The 14,852-nt window shown below is 37.8% G+C and overlaps 1 protein-coding gene across 5 annotated transcripts in view; it reads right to left on the bottom strand.

Annotated features, from left to right (window-relative positions):
• Nucleotides 1-53: 53 nt before the first annotated feature.
• SNAP23 (synaptosome associated protein 23) overlaps nt 54-14,852 on the bottom strand; it is a 37,349-nt gene continuing 22,550 nt past the window's right edge. For 4 of the 5 annotated variants that reach the window (XM_027571830.1, XM_027571828.1, XM_027571829.1 and 1 more), the window contains 5 exons: nt 14,663-14,780; nt 10,080-10,112; nt 4,226-4,384; nt 2,533-2,677; nt 54-1,367 (listed from right to left, as the gene is read on the bottom strand). In XM_027571830.1, coding sequence (XP_027427631.1) covers nt 1,302-1,367; nt 2,533-2,677; nt 4,226-4,384; nt 10,080-10,112; nt 14,663-14,780 — 521 coding nt within the window. In that variant the 3' untranslated portion in view covers nt 54-1,301. The remainder of the gene's footprint in view (nt 1,368-2,532; nt 2,678-4,225; nt 4,385-10,079; nt 10,113-14,662; nt 14,781-14,852) is intronic. The other variant, XM_027571832.1, reaches the window with a different exon arrangement.

The raw sequence follows: 14,852 nt of genomic DNA, 5'->3' as shown, positions 1-14,852 counted from the left end.
TTGCCAAATAGTCACAGAAACACATTACCTATTTGAAAGAACAATTCCACCAGTTAGTTATAAAATTTAATTGTAAAGAGCAAGCAGTGGTTATCGGTCAAACCAATCCACATTAATAGCTTTGAAGTGTGCAGACACTAGTTCTTAAATAAAGGTGACAAATACCAATCAGATTCTTATAACACTGTTCAGGATCTAAATAAGTGTGATTCTGGACATAATTCAATCTACAAGGCTAACTGAATGATAGTGCAATCATCAATAATTAAACCACACGCATAATTTTCCAAATCACTTTTAAACAGAATAAATTCTAGCTTTTTTAAGGTCTAAAGCTACAAAAAACTCAAAGCAATCTATTTTTCTACCTGAGATCAAAACAAGTTTCTTTTTTCCTATCTAAACATAATTCTTGACATTGAGGTAAATCTGAATTCACGTAATATACTTTGTCAAACTTTTCCAAAAAATTTTAAGCCCTGCTTTAGAGAGAAATTCTCATGTTACACATACATATTTACATATTTTTTTCTTCAAAGACTAATGACAAATTTAAGAGGTTAATAGGCATGTAATGGGACCATGATACTACTACTAATGTGAAAATAAAAAGTCATTCATTTATACAAAGTGTTCCTGTATGGTGCAGTATGAAATGGGATCGCTGTCTATGTACATACACAAATCACCAAATGTTCAGAAACTAAGCCCACTTTGAGAAAAGTCATTCTATTTTTTTGGAGCTGAGGTTGCCAAGTTGTGATGTTTAACAAAAATATTGTGTATAAACCAAGTATTAGCCTAAATTGGCAATAACTGCAACTTAAATGAAAAAAATTAAATCCAGCTAGATCTTTACTGTGGCTATGCAACTCTTGCTTTGTGGCCTGCCAGTTTTACTGACCTAACAACCTCCTCTCTCGTCTCTGCTCCTTGTGCTCCCCCTGCCTCCAGCTTCCTTCTTCATGGTTGTCTTTGGCAATGCTTCCAAATCTTGAAAGCAAAAGAACCTGCTAAAGTAAATGAGGAGGATGAAAAATAACACTATATATGATGTACAAAAACCAATCTAAGACTATGGACTGAGAAAAAAAAAAGGCACTAGAAGGAAGGCTGAGCAGTAGTGTACCCTCAAGGGAAAGAGAACGTAAAAGAATAGGGGGTCCGTACTCCTGGCCTTCTTGCACATTATCTCCTGATTGAGAAGAGCGTGGAACCAAAACGTCAAACTCTAAAAAGATAATGACTTTGAAGGAGGAGCTAGAGAAGTGAATACACGGTAAAGAAGTACAACAGCAGCTTTAGCTGTCAATGAGTTTCTTTGCTCTGGCATTGGCAACATCAATACGATCTTTGTTGGTGTCAGCCTGAAAAAAAGAAAAAGGTACCAGCATTATGTTACAAGGTAACTTCCTCTAATAAAAGTTGAATTTCATACACCTGGAGTAAATGACACACTGAGAAAATTCAGGAAACATAGTCACATTACAAAACTCATCCTGGACAAGAAGAGAGAGAACATGAAATTCATTTGGGAAAACCAGGAATATATAAAGGTTTAACAGAAGGTTTAGCAGAAGAACTTGCCAGTATTTCATGAATTCTGTAACATTTTCTCATAGTTTAACTGGGATGCATCTTACAATCAATGCCATTTTCGATGCAATGAAATTAAGAATGCTTTCTGCTATAGATGAGGAAATTGTGGGAGTCCCTTGAACTGAATCATAGGATCTTATCTGAGACTACTCTAGGTCTAACCCAGAGAGACTGAAAGAACCTTCCCCAAGATTTTTGTAACAGATGTATTATCATCCACATCAATATCTGACCACAGGACAGCTTTGAAAGCATCTTATGAACCACTGTTTGCCTCCATGAAATCTACCATTAAGTGACTCAATAGAACTAAGCTTAAAAACTCACCCCATCCTTTAAGGGACCCTGAGATTTTTAATGAAATAACAATAACAAGAATGGTTTTTAGCCATGGCACATCCAAACACTGAATACAACTTCATTTTCAGTATCTTTTATATCATGTGAAGAAAAAAAAAATAGCAGTTCCATCTTATCTTTACCCATAGGACCCTGTTTTGTGTGTCCACTCCAAAAGAACTATCCTGCAGAATTGATTTTCACTTAATGACTCATGAGATGAGGATTTAGGAACTTACTAATTTGTTAGTAACAAAATAAAACTCCAAAAGCTAACTCATTCACTCAGGGGAAAAAAAAAATACAGCCCTCCCAAAGGTTAGAGTAGACTCTAAGCTTCGTGTGTGAAATTTTAAATAAAACCAATTCGTTCCAAGGTCCTTGTTTCAAAATGAACCAACGGCCATGAACAAGAGATAGGAGGACCTGGCTATAATTTTTCAATGTGTTAGAAATGCCACCTCATCAAAACTGTAAGACCTGTGAGGACAGGATCTTCTCTTATTGCCCAACCCCCCCCCCCCCCCCAAGTATCAAGCACAGATGTCCATTACTAAAGTGTCTCAAATTCCTATGGCATGAAGGAGCATTCACCTTTTCTGTGATCCGGTGTATTTGTCGATTTTGAGCCTCGATCTCATTGCCCATGTCTAGGGCCATGTTCTTTAGGTTTCCTAGGATACTGCCCACTTGAGTCAGGTTCTCTTCCATCTCATCCTCTCTGGCATCGTTAGTTATACTATCACAAAAATACAGTTAATTCAGTACTTTTTGATGAATTATAAAAATGGACTAAATCTGGATTTAGTTTTCATAAAAGTAAGTAACCAAAATGACCTCAGCAAGTGTTAGACCCATGGGAAGGTAGGTTACCGTTCTCGGAAAACATTCTGTAGTAAAAACTGAAAGACTGACCAAGAGAACGCAATGTCTTAAAGCCATGTAGGAGAAGAAACAACTCTAGAACAATGGTTCTCAACGAGTGATCACAGCATCACCTGGGAACTTAGGAGACATGAAAACATGCAAATTCTCACACTTTACTACAGATCTACTGAATCAAACTGGAAGTGGATCCCAGCATTCTAAGTTTTAATAAACCCCCAGGTGACTCATGCACACTAAGTCTAAAGAACCATTGCTGTAAAACAGGTTGCAAAACTCTGGCCCAAAGGTCAAAACTGGCCTGCTACCTTATGGAGTTATTCTTAGAAAATGTATTATAGACCCTAAGGAGTGTGGAAGCAGCTGAAACATCAGCAGCTTTTGCATGCAGGAGCCCGGTAGGAGCAGGACCCCATGATCCCCAGGAGCAGGGCATAAGTTAGGAGCTATGAAAGAATGTAACCCTCAGTCACCCCTTTCTGTACCTGGCGATTGCAAGCCCAAACATCCTGCTCCTCCCTTATCCCATGACTGACTCCCTGCGTGCCTATGCGCAGGGGAAAATGCAAGCCTACTTCAAGATATTTGCCATCCCTTTGTATTCCTTTCCCATGCTCGGAGGCATCTGTCCTTGCTTTTCTGATAAAAAAATAAATAAATAAAAAATAAAAGCTATGTGCAGGATTTAGCAGCTGCTGCTCTCCCTTGCAGAGGCAGCCCCGCATGGCCACTCAGATTGGTGTCTGAGAACTTTATTTCAGTGCACGACGACACCACCTGATTCTGTAAATAAGGTTTTATTCAAATACAGCCATGCTCATTATTTGCTTACGTATTGTTTATGGCTGCTTTCACCCTACAACAACAGAGTTAAGTAGCTGCAATGGACACTGGCCTGCAAAGTCTAGAATATTTACTATCTGACCCTTTACCATTATCTTTATAGGGATCTGGCCAACCCCTATCTCCAGAGGATACATTTTTTTTTTTTTTTTAAGTAGGGCTCCACGCCCAGCATGGAGCCCAACACGGGGCTTGAACTCACAACCCTGAGATCAAAACCTAAGCTGAGAACAAGAGTCTGACGCCTAACTGACTGAGCCACCCAGGTGCTCCCGCATGATACATTTTAAAACACATTCTCCTATTTATAGAAGTAAAATATGCTTACTTGGGTAATTCTGAAAGTACTGAAAAACATAAAGAAAAGTTAATCCACCAACCAAAATCAAGAACCACAGTCAACATTTTGTCAGAAGGCAGATTATAAAATGCATTTTTCAAATGGAATAAACACTGTTTCTAACTGATGAATTAGGGCTCATGTACAACACTCCCCATCCTCCTGAGTGAGCCATTCATTTAGGAAACGGGTAAAGAGCACCGGGAGGAGCTGGCATACCGTTTAATGTAGCCACCGCTAGCTGCTCCAGTGGCTGGTGGTTGAGGCTGACCATTGGTCACTCGGCCTGGCTGCTTAGATACGACATTGCTAGGACAGTTGTCTCCACCATCTCCCCATGTTGCCTTGTAGGCCTTACCAGACTCAAAGTTCTTTGTCCTGTATAAGTCAGGAGTGTAGAGAGATACGGAAAAGCAGGAGGGGAAAAAGTATAATTATTAGTGCTTTTTACCTTCAGGATGACCCTAGCGCCCTTAGCACAAAAGCTACCTACAGCTAGATCCACATTAGCTCTACTATGCTCTGCTACAATATGGTATATGAAAAAGATGAATTGTGTAAGCCCACTGACATTAAACACTTTTTTAAAGGTTCAACTATTTCCACAAAATGTTCACTAAGCAGTTAGCAAGTAGCAAATTATTTGACTTTTCAGTTCCCCTAGCCTTTGACAGTCTTCAGAAAAGAAAATAGGGGATACCAGGACAAAAAAATTCCTTAGGAAAGGTGTTCTGGGGTTCCGTGGAGGGATCTCACAAGTTGATGAGGGATGGAAGAGAAAGAAGGCTGAGTGGGCAATACTCAGACCCCAGGTGCCCACTTATTTGAACCAGAGTAGATCCAGCTGATTCAGTTTTTTAAACTTAGAATTTTGCATTAAATTAAAAAAAAAAACAAACATCATGAAAGAAAGGCATGAATTATTTCCAAATTGAACAGTCAACGATAACCATCTTGACCACACTGGTACCAGTTATAAATCCTTTGATTTAGGGCTTTTTCATTTAAGATTTTACTTTTCCTCCTTTAAAAAAAGATGATCCTAAATCCAGGCCTCTTAAAAATAAAAGTATATGCTTTAGATGTAACTGATATAGTCAAAGCCAGAATTTCATCTAGGGATTTACTACTCAAACTGGTAATAATGGCAAGAAAAAAAGCCTTGTAAAGTGACTTTTAAATGACTGTTACAAAAAAATTAACACAAAACTTTTTTACTGATTATTTGGCTAGGTACACTTTTCACTCACACAATTTTAATTTTTACTTTTCTATAAACAAAAAGTAGTATATAGCTATAATATTGGTCTCTGATTTATTCCACATAATGTTAACAAGGAAGTCTCAAAACTGCAATAACAGAGGAGAGATTTTTATGAAAATGGTAGTTCTTTCCTTAATAGACATAAGGATTCCTTTTTGGCAAACCTAGAATCGGCTTTTAAACCTTAATCATTAATGCTACAGAAAGGGTGCTACTACCTTTTTTATAAGAGGTACTGAAAAGGTAAATATATCTATGAACAGTGAAAAGCTAATCAAAGTGCCTTTCTTGGTTCCACTTTAAGTTCTGACAGTTTCCTACTTGTGCTATGTTTAATTAATTAATTTATTAACAAGCCATGTTAAATCTGTCCTGGAACAAGGTGGGATATACCTTTTCTAAACGAATACTTATATATAATTATCTGTTAGTTTGGTGAAACCCATTTACATGTATTCTTTTTTAATAAGGTAAGTTCTCAGACAAAATTCTAAAGCAGAGGAATACCTAGTAAACAAACCGCATGTAAGTTTATCAGAAAGTTAATAACCAGATGTAGTAATAGAAGTAATATAAGACAAGTGCAGCTTTTATTGGGATGTCAGCTTGTAGAACAAGTGTAAGAGTGAGGGCTGGAATTCAAAAGTCACTATATGAACGATATTATGTTTCTGAGAGTCATAGTACATAAAGAGTAGACTGGGACCGGGACCTGCCAGCTCCTGGTCTATCAAGGAACATATACATGCTCCAACATCCTTCTCAACCTTAAGAGATGAGATTTGAAATTCCTTTAAGTTCTTGAGAATTCTTCCTTCCATAATTAGATACAAGGGGCTTAGGATGCAAATGAATTGTTTTAACATGATATTATGAATGAGTTGCAATTAAAGCATGGTCTGTGTTATAAACAAAGAATCAGAATGGTTATCAAATCCTTCTCCCTTTAAGAGAACTGGATCCTAGAAGATGTTCTTCTAATATTAAGGGGAAAAGGAATAAAAAGCTGACTCTGAATTTTTCCTTTTACAGCTTTGCACTGGGTTGTCAATGTTTATTTTCAAATGAGTTGGGAAAAAAAACTGCACCTTTCTCACGCAGTTATGACATATTCTTCATGTTTATGAAGAGGTGATTTTTTTTTTTAAAGATTTTATTTATTTATTTGACAGAGAGAGACACAGCGAGAGAGGGAACACAAGCAGGGGGAGAGGGAGAAGCAGGCTTCCTGCTGAGCAGGGAGCCTGATGCGGGGCTCGATCCCAGGACCCTGAGATCATGACCTGAGCCGAAAGCAGATGCTTAATGACTGAGCCACCCAGGCACCCCTGAAGAGATGATTTTTAAATGGTGTTCATTTTGTATCTTCATCCACATGACTCCTCCATGTCTCTTTTAGCACGTGCACTCTAGGTAATGCCTTCCAGTTTACCCTGCCATTTGCCATCACCCTGGATGGAGTTTGTCCCCCGAGGTGGAATACCCCTGAAGTTACCTGTTTTTAAGGAATTGTCAAGTAGCTGCCCATCTAATAATAATGATGATGATAATGGTTTTAATCTTGTTTGTCTTCCTTCAAAGGGTCTTAAATGCTTTATTTTTTTTTTAAGCTTTTATTTATTTGTCAGAGAAAGAGAGAGATCGCAGAAGCAAGGAGGCATGGCAGGCAGAGGGAGAAGCAGGCTCCCCGCTGAGCAAGGAGCCGAATGCAGGACTCGATCCCAGGACCATGAGATCATGACCTGAGCCAAAAGCAGATGCTTAACCGACTGAGTCACCCAGGCATCCCCAAAGGGTCTTGAATGCCTTAAAGGTAGTATTTCCCGAACCTGACTGAACACAAGGCAACCTGGAGGCCTTTGAACACACAGATGCATAAGTTACATGCTAAAAATTTTGTTTTAGTATGTATGGGGTAGAGCCCGGGAATCTTTTACTGTTGTTATTGTTTTATTTAAATTCAAAGGCTCATTTAGCTTCCCAGCCAGGGAAAAGAAACACTGTCTAAGGGTCTGCCAATCTCTTGTAGAAAGAGTATTTTAGTTACTCCAGTAGTCTACCTTAGTATTTCTATATATTGGGACACTGAGAATTAATCTGGACAAAGCAAAAGTACACACCAAGATTTTTTTTTAAAAGGCCACAAGATTGTAATATATTGACCTGAATCCCAATCCTAGACCTGTCACTCTATTGCTGTAGAACCTTTTTTTTTTTAAGATTTTATTTATTTATTTGAGAGAGAGAATGAGAATGAGAGAGAGGGAGCATGAGAAGGGGTAGAGTCAGAGGGAGAAGCAGACCCCCCGCCGAGCAGGGGGCCCGACGTGGGACTTGACCCCGGGACTCCAGGATCATGACCTGAGCCTAAGGCAGTCGCTCAACCAACTGAGCCACCCAGGTGCCCTCTATTGCTGTAGAACCTTAAGCAAACTTCCATTATTTGGCTCAGTCAGGTTTGAGAAATACTACCTTTAAAGCATTTAAGACCCTTCGGGGACACATGGGTGGCTCAGTCGGTTAAATGTCTGCCTTCGGCTCAGATCGAAGGATCCTTACACATCCATATACATCCTTATATGTAAAACTAAGATAAAATGACAATACTGTACTAATATTAATAGTTCACAGGACTGTGAAAAAGATAATAGATATAAATTACTTTGAAAAGCATTAGTCAAATATTCCTATTATTTGGCTTCGATCTCAACCTGATCCTTACTTAACAGTTCATGCCTTTAAGTGCACAGATTACCCTATGGCATGTTTACTATTCTGGCCCATTAATACTCCCTAGCTTTGAGATCTATAGGAGCTGAATATAGCTGGAATATGGCTACATAAAAAGACAACTAGGCCCAAGTTGTTTTGGCCTACATTAAGAAAAGAAATGGTTCTGATCTGCGACTGAACTCTTGCTTAATAAAATTTACAGCCCTTCTGAGAAGAAATTAGACTTTATGATAAAATGCTTAAGCAAATTTGTGACAGAATTGCTATTAAGAATGCCATATGGAAAGTTAGATTTACCCTGTCAGTTTTGAGGGGTTTAATAACCATTACCACTTTTTTCTATATAAATATCTCATTCAAAAATGGCAAGTTTGAGGGTATCTGGGTGGCTCAGTCCATTAAGCATCTGCCTTTGGCTTAGGTGATGATCCTAGCGTCCTGAGATTGAGCCCCACATCGGGCTCCCTGCTCAGCAGGGAGTCTGCTTCTCCTTTTGCCCCTCTCACTGTTCGTGCTCTCTCAAATAAATAAAATCTTAAAAAAAAAAAAAACCAAAGAAACAAAAGAACAAAAATGGCAAGTTTGAAATAAGAATTTGAAATATCCCTTAATCAATTCAAGAAGCTGCTGTAAAAGCAGAAAACAAGTATCAAGATATGATCACAGGGTGCCTGGGTGGCTCTGGCAGTTAAGCATCCGACTCTTGATCTCAGCTCAGGTCTGGATCTCAGGGTCTTCAGTTCAAGCTCCACATCCAGCTTACTTAAAAAATAAATAAATAAAATTTAAAAAGTTAAAGAAGATATGATCACAGTAATTTTAACAATTTATTTAGTTCTGGTTGTCAACATTAATATTAACTGAATAAAAAGAGCAAAAAGAACGCCCAATATTAGCTATAATTCTTTCATATCAGGAAGAAAAGGGACCAGATAAATACCAAATGTAATGAGCACGTGTGTGTGTGTGTGTGTGTGTGTGTGTGTGTGTGTGTGTTTTGGGTGATCAGGCTACAGGAGGGAAGAAAAAGGAGGTCAAGAAATAAAGGGTAAAAATCGAATGCTTAATTTTCTAACATTTAACCATGTTCTTCACAGTTCCTTTTAAGATCCAAAATTAAGGAGTCAAACATTATACTAAACAGTAGGCAGACTATAGGGTTAACTTTCATTAAAAATTAAGATTAGTTAGCTCCGTATTAATTCAACACGAAACCAGAGCAAGCTATCATGTGACATAGTAGGAATTATAGAGCAGATTAAGAGGGAAAAATCCTTATTTAAAGGAAGAAAATACCAGATAAGGTAACATTTTAAGTTTATATCCCACCTTGTTCCAAATGGTATTCAAGATGACTAGATTGGCAATTAATTCCAATTTGGTAGTGGCCTAAGTTATGGATAATCCAAATCATTAGAAGCAACTCTTTAATAGGAAAAATCTTGATTCTGGAACCGGAAAGGCACAGGGAAGTAACAGAAGATAGGATGCTGAAATCGAAGTCCTATGGAGAGAGGTGGATTTAGCCTGAATTCCCTTACCTTTGATCAGAACTAGGATGAAGCAATTCTCTACAAAAATCAACTTAATTAAAACTTCTTTAGAAACTTCAGGGATGTTTTTATTTTTATAATCTTAAATGTTATTTAGCAAAAACTTAGTTATCAGAACCATTAGTCAAAGGCTGGCATTATAAATTAAGAACATTTTGTCAAGTCCATCTTTTTGGCATATAGCACCCAGAACAAACTCACTTTACATTACACACCACAGCACAATTTTAAAGACAGTCTCCACCATTCACAAAATCCATGCACATGCACAGAAAAACCATTTGAAGCATCACCTTTAGATAGCAGATTAACAGCCCAAACTGCGCCATAAGATTGCATCTTAAAGTTCCCTTTGATCAGTTACTGAGCTCGGCTCCTGATGTTAAATCTTCATTTTTAGTAAGCAGATTAGAAAGGAAGAGATTAATTAAGTGAGAATGAAATGCAGAAAAGAGTGAATGCCAGTGAAACAGAACAGAAGCAAGTTTAGAATTCTAAAAACATAATGCATTTAAATTCCTGCCTGGTTTCATAGAAACAACGAACATCTGAGAATCTAGATGAAAAGAAAAACAGGAAAATGGTTTAAACCAGAGCACACTTCATTTTTCTTAAGAATGTCTGGGTGATAATATTCTTTCCCAAAATTATGAAAATTAGTATGAAGAGAAGGTAAAAACTAATGGAGAGGTTCTTTTTTGTTTTTAATATTTTATTTATTTATTTATTTGACCGAGAGAGACACAGAGAGGGAACACAAGCAGTGGGAGTGGGAGTAGGAGAGGGAGAAGCAGGCTTCCCGCTGAGCGGGGAGCCTGAGGCAGGGCTCAATCCCAGGACCCTGGGATCACAACCTGAGCTGAAGGCAGCCGCTTAACTGACTGAGCCACCCAGAAGCCCCTAATGGAGAGGTTCTAAAACTTCTTCATTCTTGGTGATTACAGATTTCTCCTAGATATTTCTGTTATATATTTCATTTGCATTTAACTTAAAAAAAAATCTTTTTACAGTCTAACTCTCCCATCAGCCAACAAGTTTCTTAAGCATATTCAATCAACAAGTATTCACTGAACACCTACTGTGTCTCAGGTACCATGTCACGCACAAAAAAAATAAAGAGTAATGACAAATGAAACAGTGCCGGAGCTACACCTTACTAATCTTTGTATCTCCAGTGAGTAGGACAGAGGGGGAACTCAAATGTTGACTAAAATATAATGCAACATTTATTTTTTAACAATCAGAGCTGAATTTTTACATCTCAACATAAGACTTGAATGGTAGAAAATCTGTAGTACCAATTTTGAACTTCTCTAGTAAGTGGTCTAGAAATACCAATTTGTCTTCAAACTATGTGTTTGACATTGTAAGTACACACTGAAGAGAGGCAAGTTCAGACAGAAGAATACCTTGTCTGAGAATAGTTAAACTGGGACACCAGAGAGTTTACTATTCTGAGACTTCCCATTTTAAGTCTGCTTCCTTTTAAACTCTTTTTAATTAGTTTAACAATTAGAATGACAACTTAACGAAGTTACCGTCAAAGATAATGACACCTGTTCACAATTTTAAAGTTTAATCCTGGTAGTCTGTTTAAATTCTGGTCGTTCTTTAAAAAGAATTAGCTTAAGTTAAAATTCTCTTTTAATACAGGGTTCTGTTAAGTAAAGCTATTTATTTCCATGTCTGTTTCATTTGCTGACCTGGCTTCAATGAACACTACCGAACAAAAAAAATCTCAAAGAACAAATCTACTCAAGACATTTTCTATATAGCAATACATCTAACAACAGCAACAACAAGAAGGTTCATTCTTTTCCTGCCAAAGTCAAGCAGTGTAGCTATATAGTTAAAAGCTGAGACTCTGCCTGGTTTTGAATCTCAGCTCTTCCATTTCTTTGTGCCTCTGTTTCCCCATATGTAAAATGGTGATAAGAAAAGAGTCTATCTCATATTAAGGTTACTGTTAGGAATAAATTTAAAGTGCTCAGAATAATAAGAGCCTAAATTAACATATAGGCCCACAAATTTCATCCAAACCCTTGGATGTGAGACATTTTGATCAGTACCACATAATCAATAAATACATGATTATTTCTGTACTGAAACAAATTAACATTTACACTAAGTGGGAAAAAGATTATAAATAGCTTCAGTTCATGTTACATTTTATGGCCTAATTAATGAGTTGTGGCTCATCATGGGGGAAAAAAAAAACCCAGACCTAAATCCTTGGTTTTCAGAGTTTTTCAGATTTCTAGTGGCAGGATAAGAGATTGTGGACCTGGGTTTTTATTACTACCAGAATTAATACTAGCCTTATATGATCCTGCATCTGCCTTTGAGAAGCTCATGTTATGGCTATTTAAACAATAAGCCTAACTAAAACCCAGGTTAGCCGATAAAATTAGAAAGGTCAAGACACTGGCAGGAATAATAGTAGACAGAGCTGAGGACAAGGATACCATAGAGGCCAAAAAGTCTTTGTTACAAAGAAGAGATAGACACAAGGAAGGCAATTAATATACAACATCTTTAAATTGGAATATCACTCTTCTCTCCAGGGAACAACTGTTCTCTTATAGGAACCCCCTGATTCCATCTGCTAAGGAGCACCTTCTCTGGGCCAACTGAGAAAGGGTTCTTCTGAGGTAAGAGGCTGCAAGCTGCCTCAGGACCATACTCTACCTTCTCTCTCACCAGTATCCCAGAAAATCCTGCCTATGCTTGGCTGGGATATACAAAGTGAAATAGTAATACTTAACTAATAATTAATCCTTCTGTAGTTCCATTTCCCACTTTCTAAGATATTGGACCATCTTAGGATTCACTGCTTTTCCTGTTTATCAACCCCTGACTCAGAGCTGATTTTGCTCTATGTTCTAGGGAGGACTTCTTCTGCCTTGCTCTCCTCCTAATATGTTATCTCAGGGAAATTCATTTGATTTTTCTCCTCTGCACTTTCAAAAGGGCACATAGAACACAGGAGAAAAGCACAAGTTTGCAAAATATAGTTAAGAGTTTAGATTTAAAAAAAACCTGTGCATTTCTAACTTGTTTGCTTAAGGTAATCTGCTAAGCCCTGATGGACAAGTCATATTTAAATTTATTTTTAGTTTTAGTTTTTAAAGATTTTATTTATTTATTTGACAGAGAGAGACACAGCGAGAGAGGGAACACAAGCAGGGGGAGTGGGAGAGGGAGAAGCAGGCTTCCTGCCGAGCAGGGTGCCTGATGCGCGGCTCGATCCCAGGACCCTGGGATCATGACCTGAGCTGAAGGCAGACACTTAAGGACTGAGCCACCCAGGCGCCCCAAGTCATATTTAAATTTAAAGTCATTATTTAAATATGCACTTTTAGAGAGTCAACCAGGTCTAAACAGGCCAACAGATTTGTCTTAGAATAGAAAGCCAATGGACAACACTAGGAAGAATACTGTCAAATTGTAACTTGTTATGCTCCAAATAAACACCAAAGTTGGCCAATAAGCAACTTAACTCTATTTTCTCTTGTAGAGAGATGGCACAGAGAATGCTGTCACATGAAAACACCTATCTAAAAGTATGACAATCTAACAAAAGTTCCTCCATTCCTAACTCCTTGAGAAGTAAAAATGCTGAGAATATGTAAACCTTTGTATCCCACTCTTGGTTTACCATACCAGCTGAGACAACTAGATGAAATACTAATGTTTATGAAACTCTTCTCAAATGAATGCTCTCAGCAATAAGGATGGTCATTCAATTTCCAGATGTTGTCATTTCAACTAAGGGGAAAGTTCTAAGTTTTTGTTCTGTTAATAACAGACAGAAGGGAAGATAATGGTTAACTGCCTCAGCCCAAACCTTCTCGTGGTCAAAATACATAAAATATTTGTCAACATGGGGCGCCTGGGTGGCTCCGTTGTAAAGCATCTGCCTTCGGCTCAGGTCATGATCTAGGGGTCCTGGGATCAAGCCCCGCATCGGGCTCCTTGCTCAGTGGGAAGCCTTCTTCTCCCTCTCCCACTCCCCCTGCTTGTGTTCCCTTTCTTGCTGTGTCTCTCTCTATCAAATAAATAAATAAAATATTAAAAAAAATTTTGTCAACAACATGGAGTTTGGTTTACCTAAGAGTACGCAGGGAATTTAAATATTCATAATGGAGTCACCAAAAAGAAATGTATCTCTTTCTGTCAATCATAATTTTATACACTACACAAAAAGTTTGAAGACTTTTCATCTCCTAGTTTAGTAGAAACTTCAAATTTTCAGAGACTTCTTTGATTTTCCCTTGTTTGCGTTTGACAATCAGTTGCTTTAGAATAAATTTCCTTGACTTACACTTTTTTCTCTAATCTCAATAATAAGGCCTCACCTCACAGGCCTAGATTACAAAAGGTTCCTAACTAGTACAGTTATGTACTCTACTGCAATCCATCTACCCCTTAGCCCGCTGACTTATGTCTTGTTTTTCACTTCTCATCTATATGAATCACGCAGTTAAGTCAAACTCCTCTATAATCTGTTTACATTAGGAAATGCCCCCTTAGTTCTTCCACATCCATCCAAATCCTTCTAATCACTGAGTCCAATGCAAGTGCTCTCTCTCCTGTAATATTTTTCCAAACAAAACTTTATCAGTTCTGTTCCCTTACCCTCTGCTGACATATGATCTAGCACTAGATTGATACATTCTATTTTTTTGCCATTCTTCCTCATATATCCAACCACATGGGAGGTCTTTCGAAGACAGGATCCAAGTCCTTTACTCCGTCGGCCATTCTTCATGTGCCTACCACAGAATATGTATTTTTTTAATATTCTTTGAAGGAAAAGGCACTCATTCCATCCTGCTCTGTATTAGCCAGATGTATATTTCCTATATTATATTTCATGTATTATTAAAAAATGAAATTGGGACTTGATCTAAGGACTGACCAAATTGAAGCCATGGCTTTTGGTGAACATGCCCATTTACATGAAAAACTTGATCTGCCGGAAGGAAAAACAACTTAAATCTTTCTAACAAAGGTCCTTATTTAGGCCCAGTTACACTTCTGACCTTCCTGGAGAGTGGAATGTTCTCACTTTAGTTTTAAAAAGGTCTTGATTTCTCAACTCACCTATTACATGGGCAGACGCAGAGGCCACAGCACTTGTTGAGTTCCGTTAAAGTCTTCTCTGCCTCTCTCATGTCTTTATTTATCTGGTCCATGCCTTCTTCTATGTGGTCCAGTTGTTCTAAGAATAAGTTGTGGAAGTGACATTTTGTTATATTCACAGTGCCAACAAGAAGATACTATTATTATGGAA

Source organism: Zalophus californianus, chromosome 6, assembly GCF_009762305.2.
Source record: "Zalophus californianus isolate mZalCal1 chromosome 6, mZalCal1.pri.v2, whole genome shotgun sequence".
Classification (NCBI taxonomy): Eukaryota; Metazoa; Chordata; class Mammalia; order Carnivora; family Otariidae; genus Zalophus; species Zalophus californianus.
Note: the sequence above shows the minus strand (reverse complement) of the source record. Positions and strands in the feature narration are given on the sequence as shown.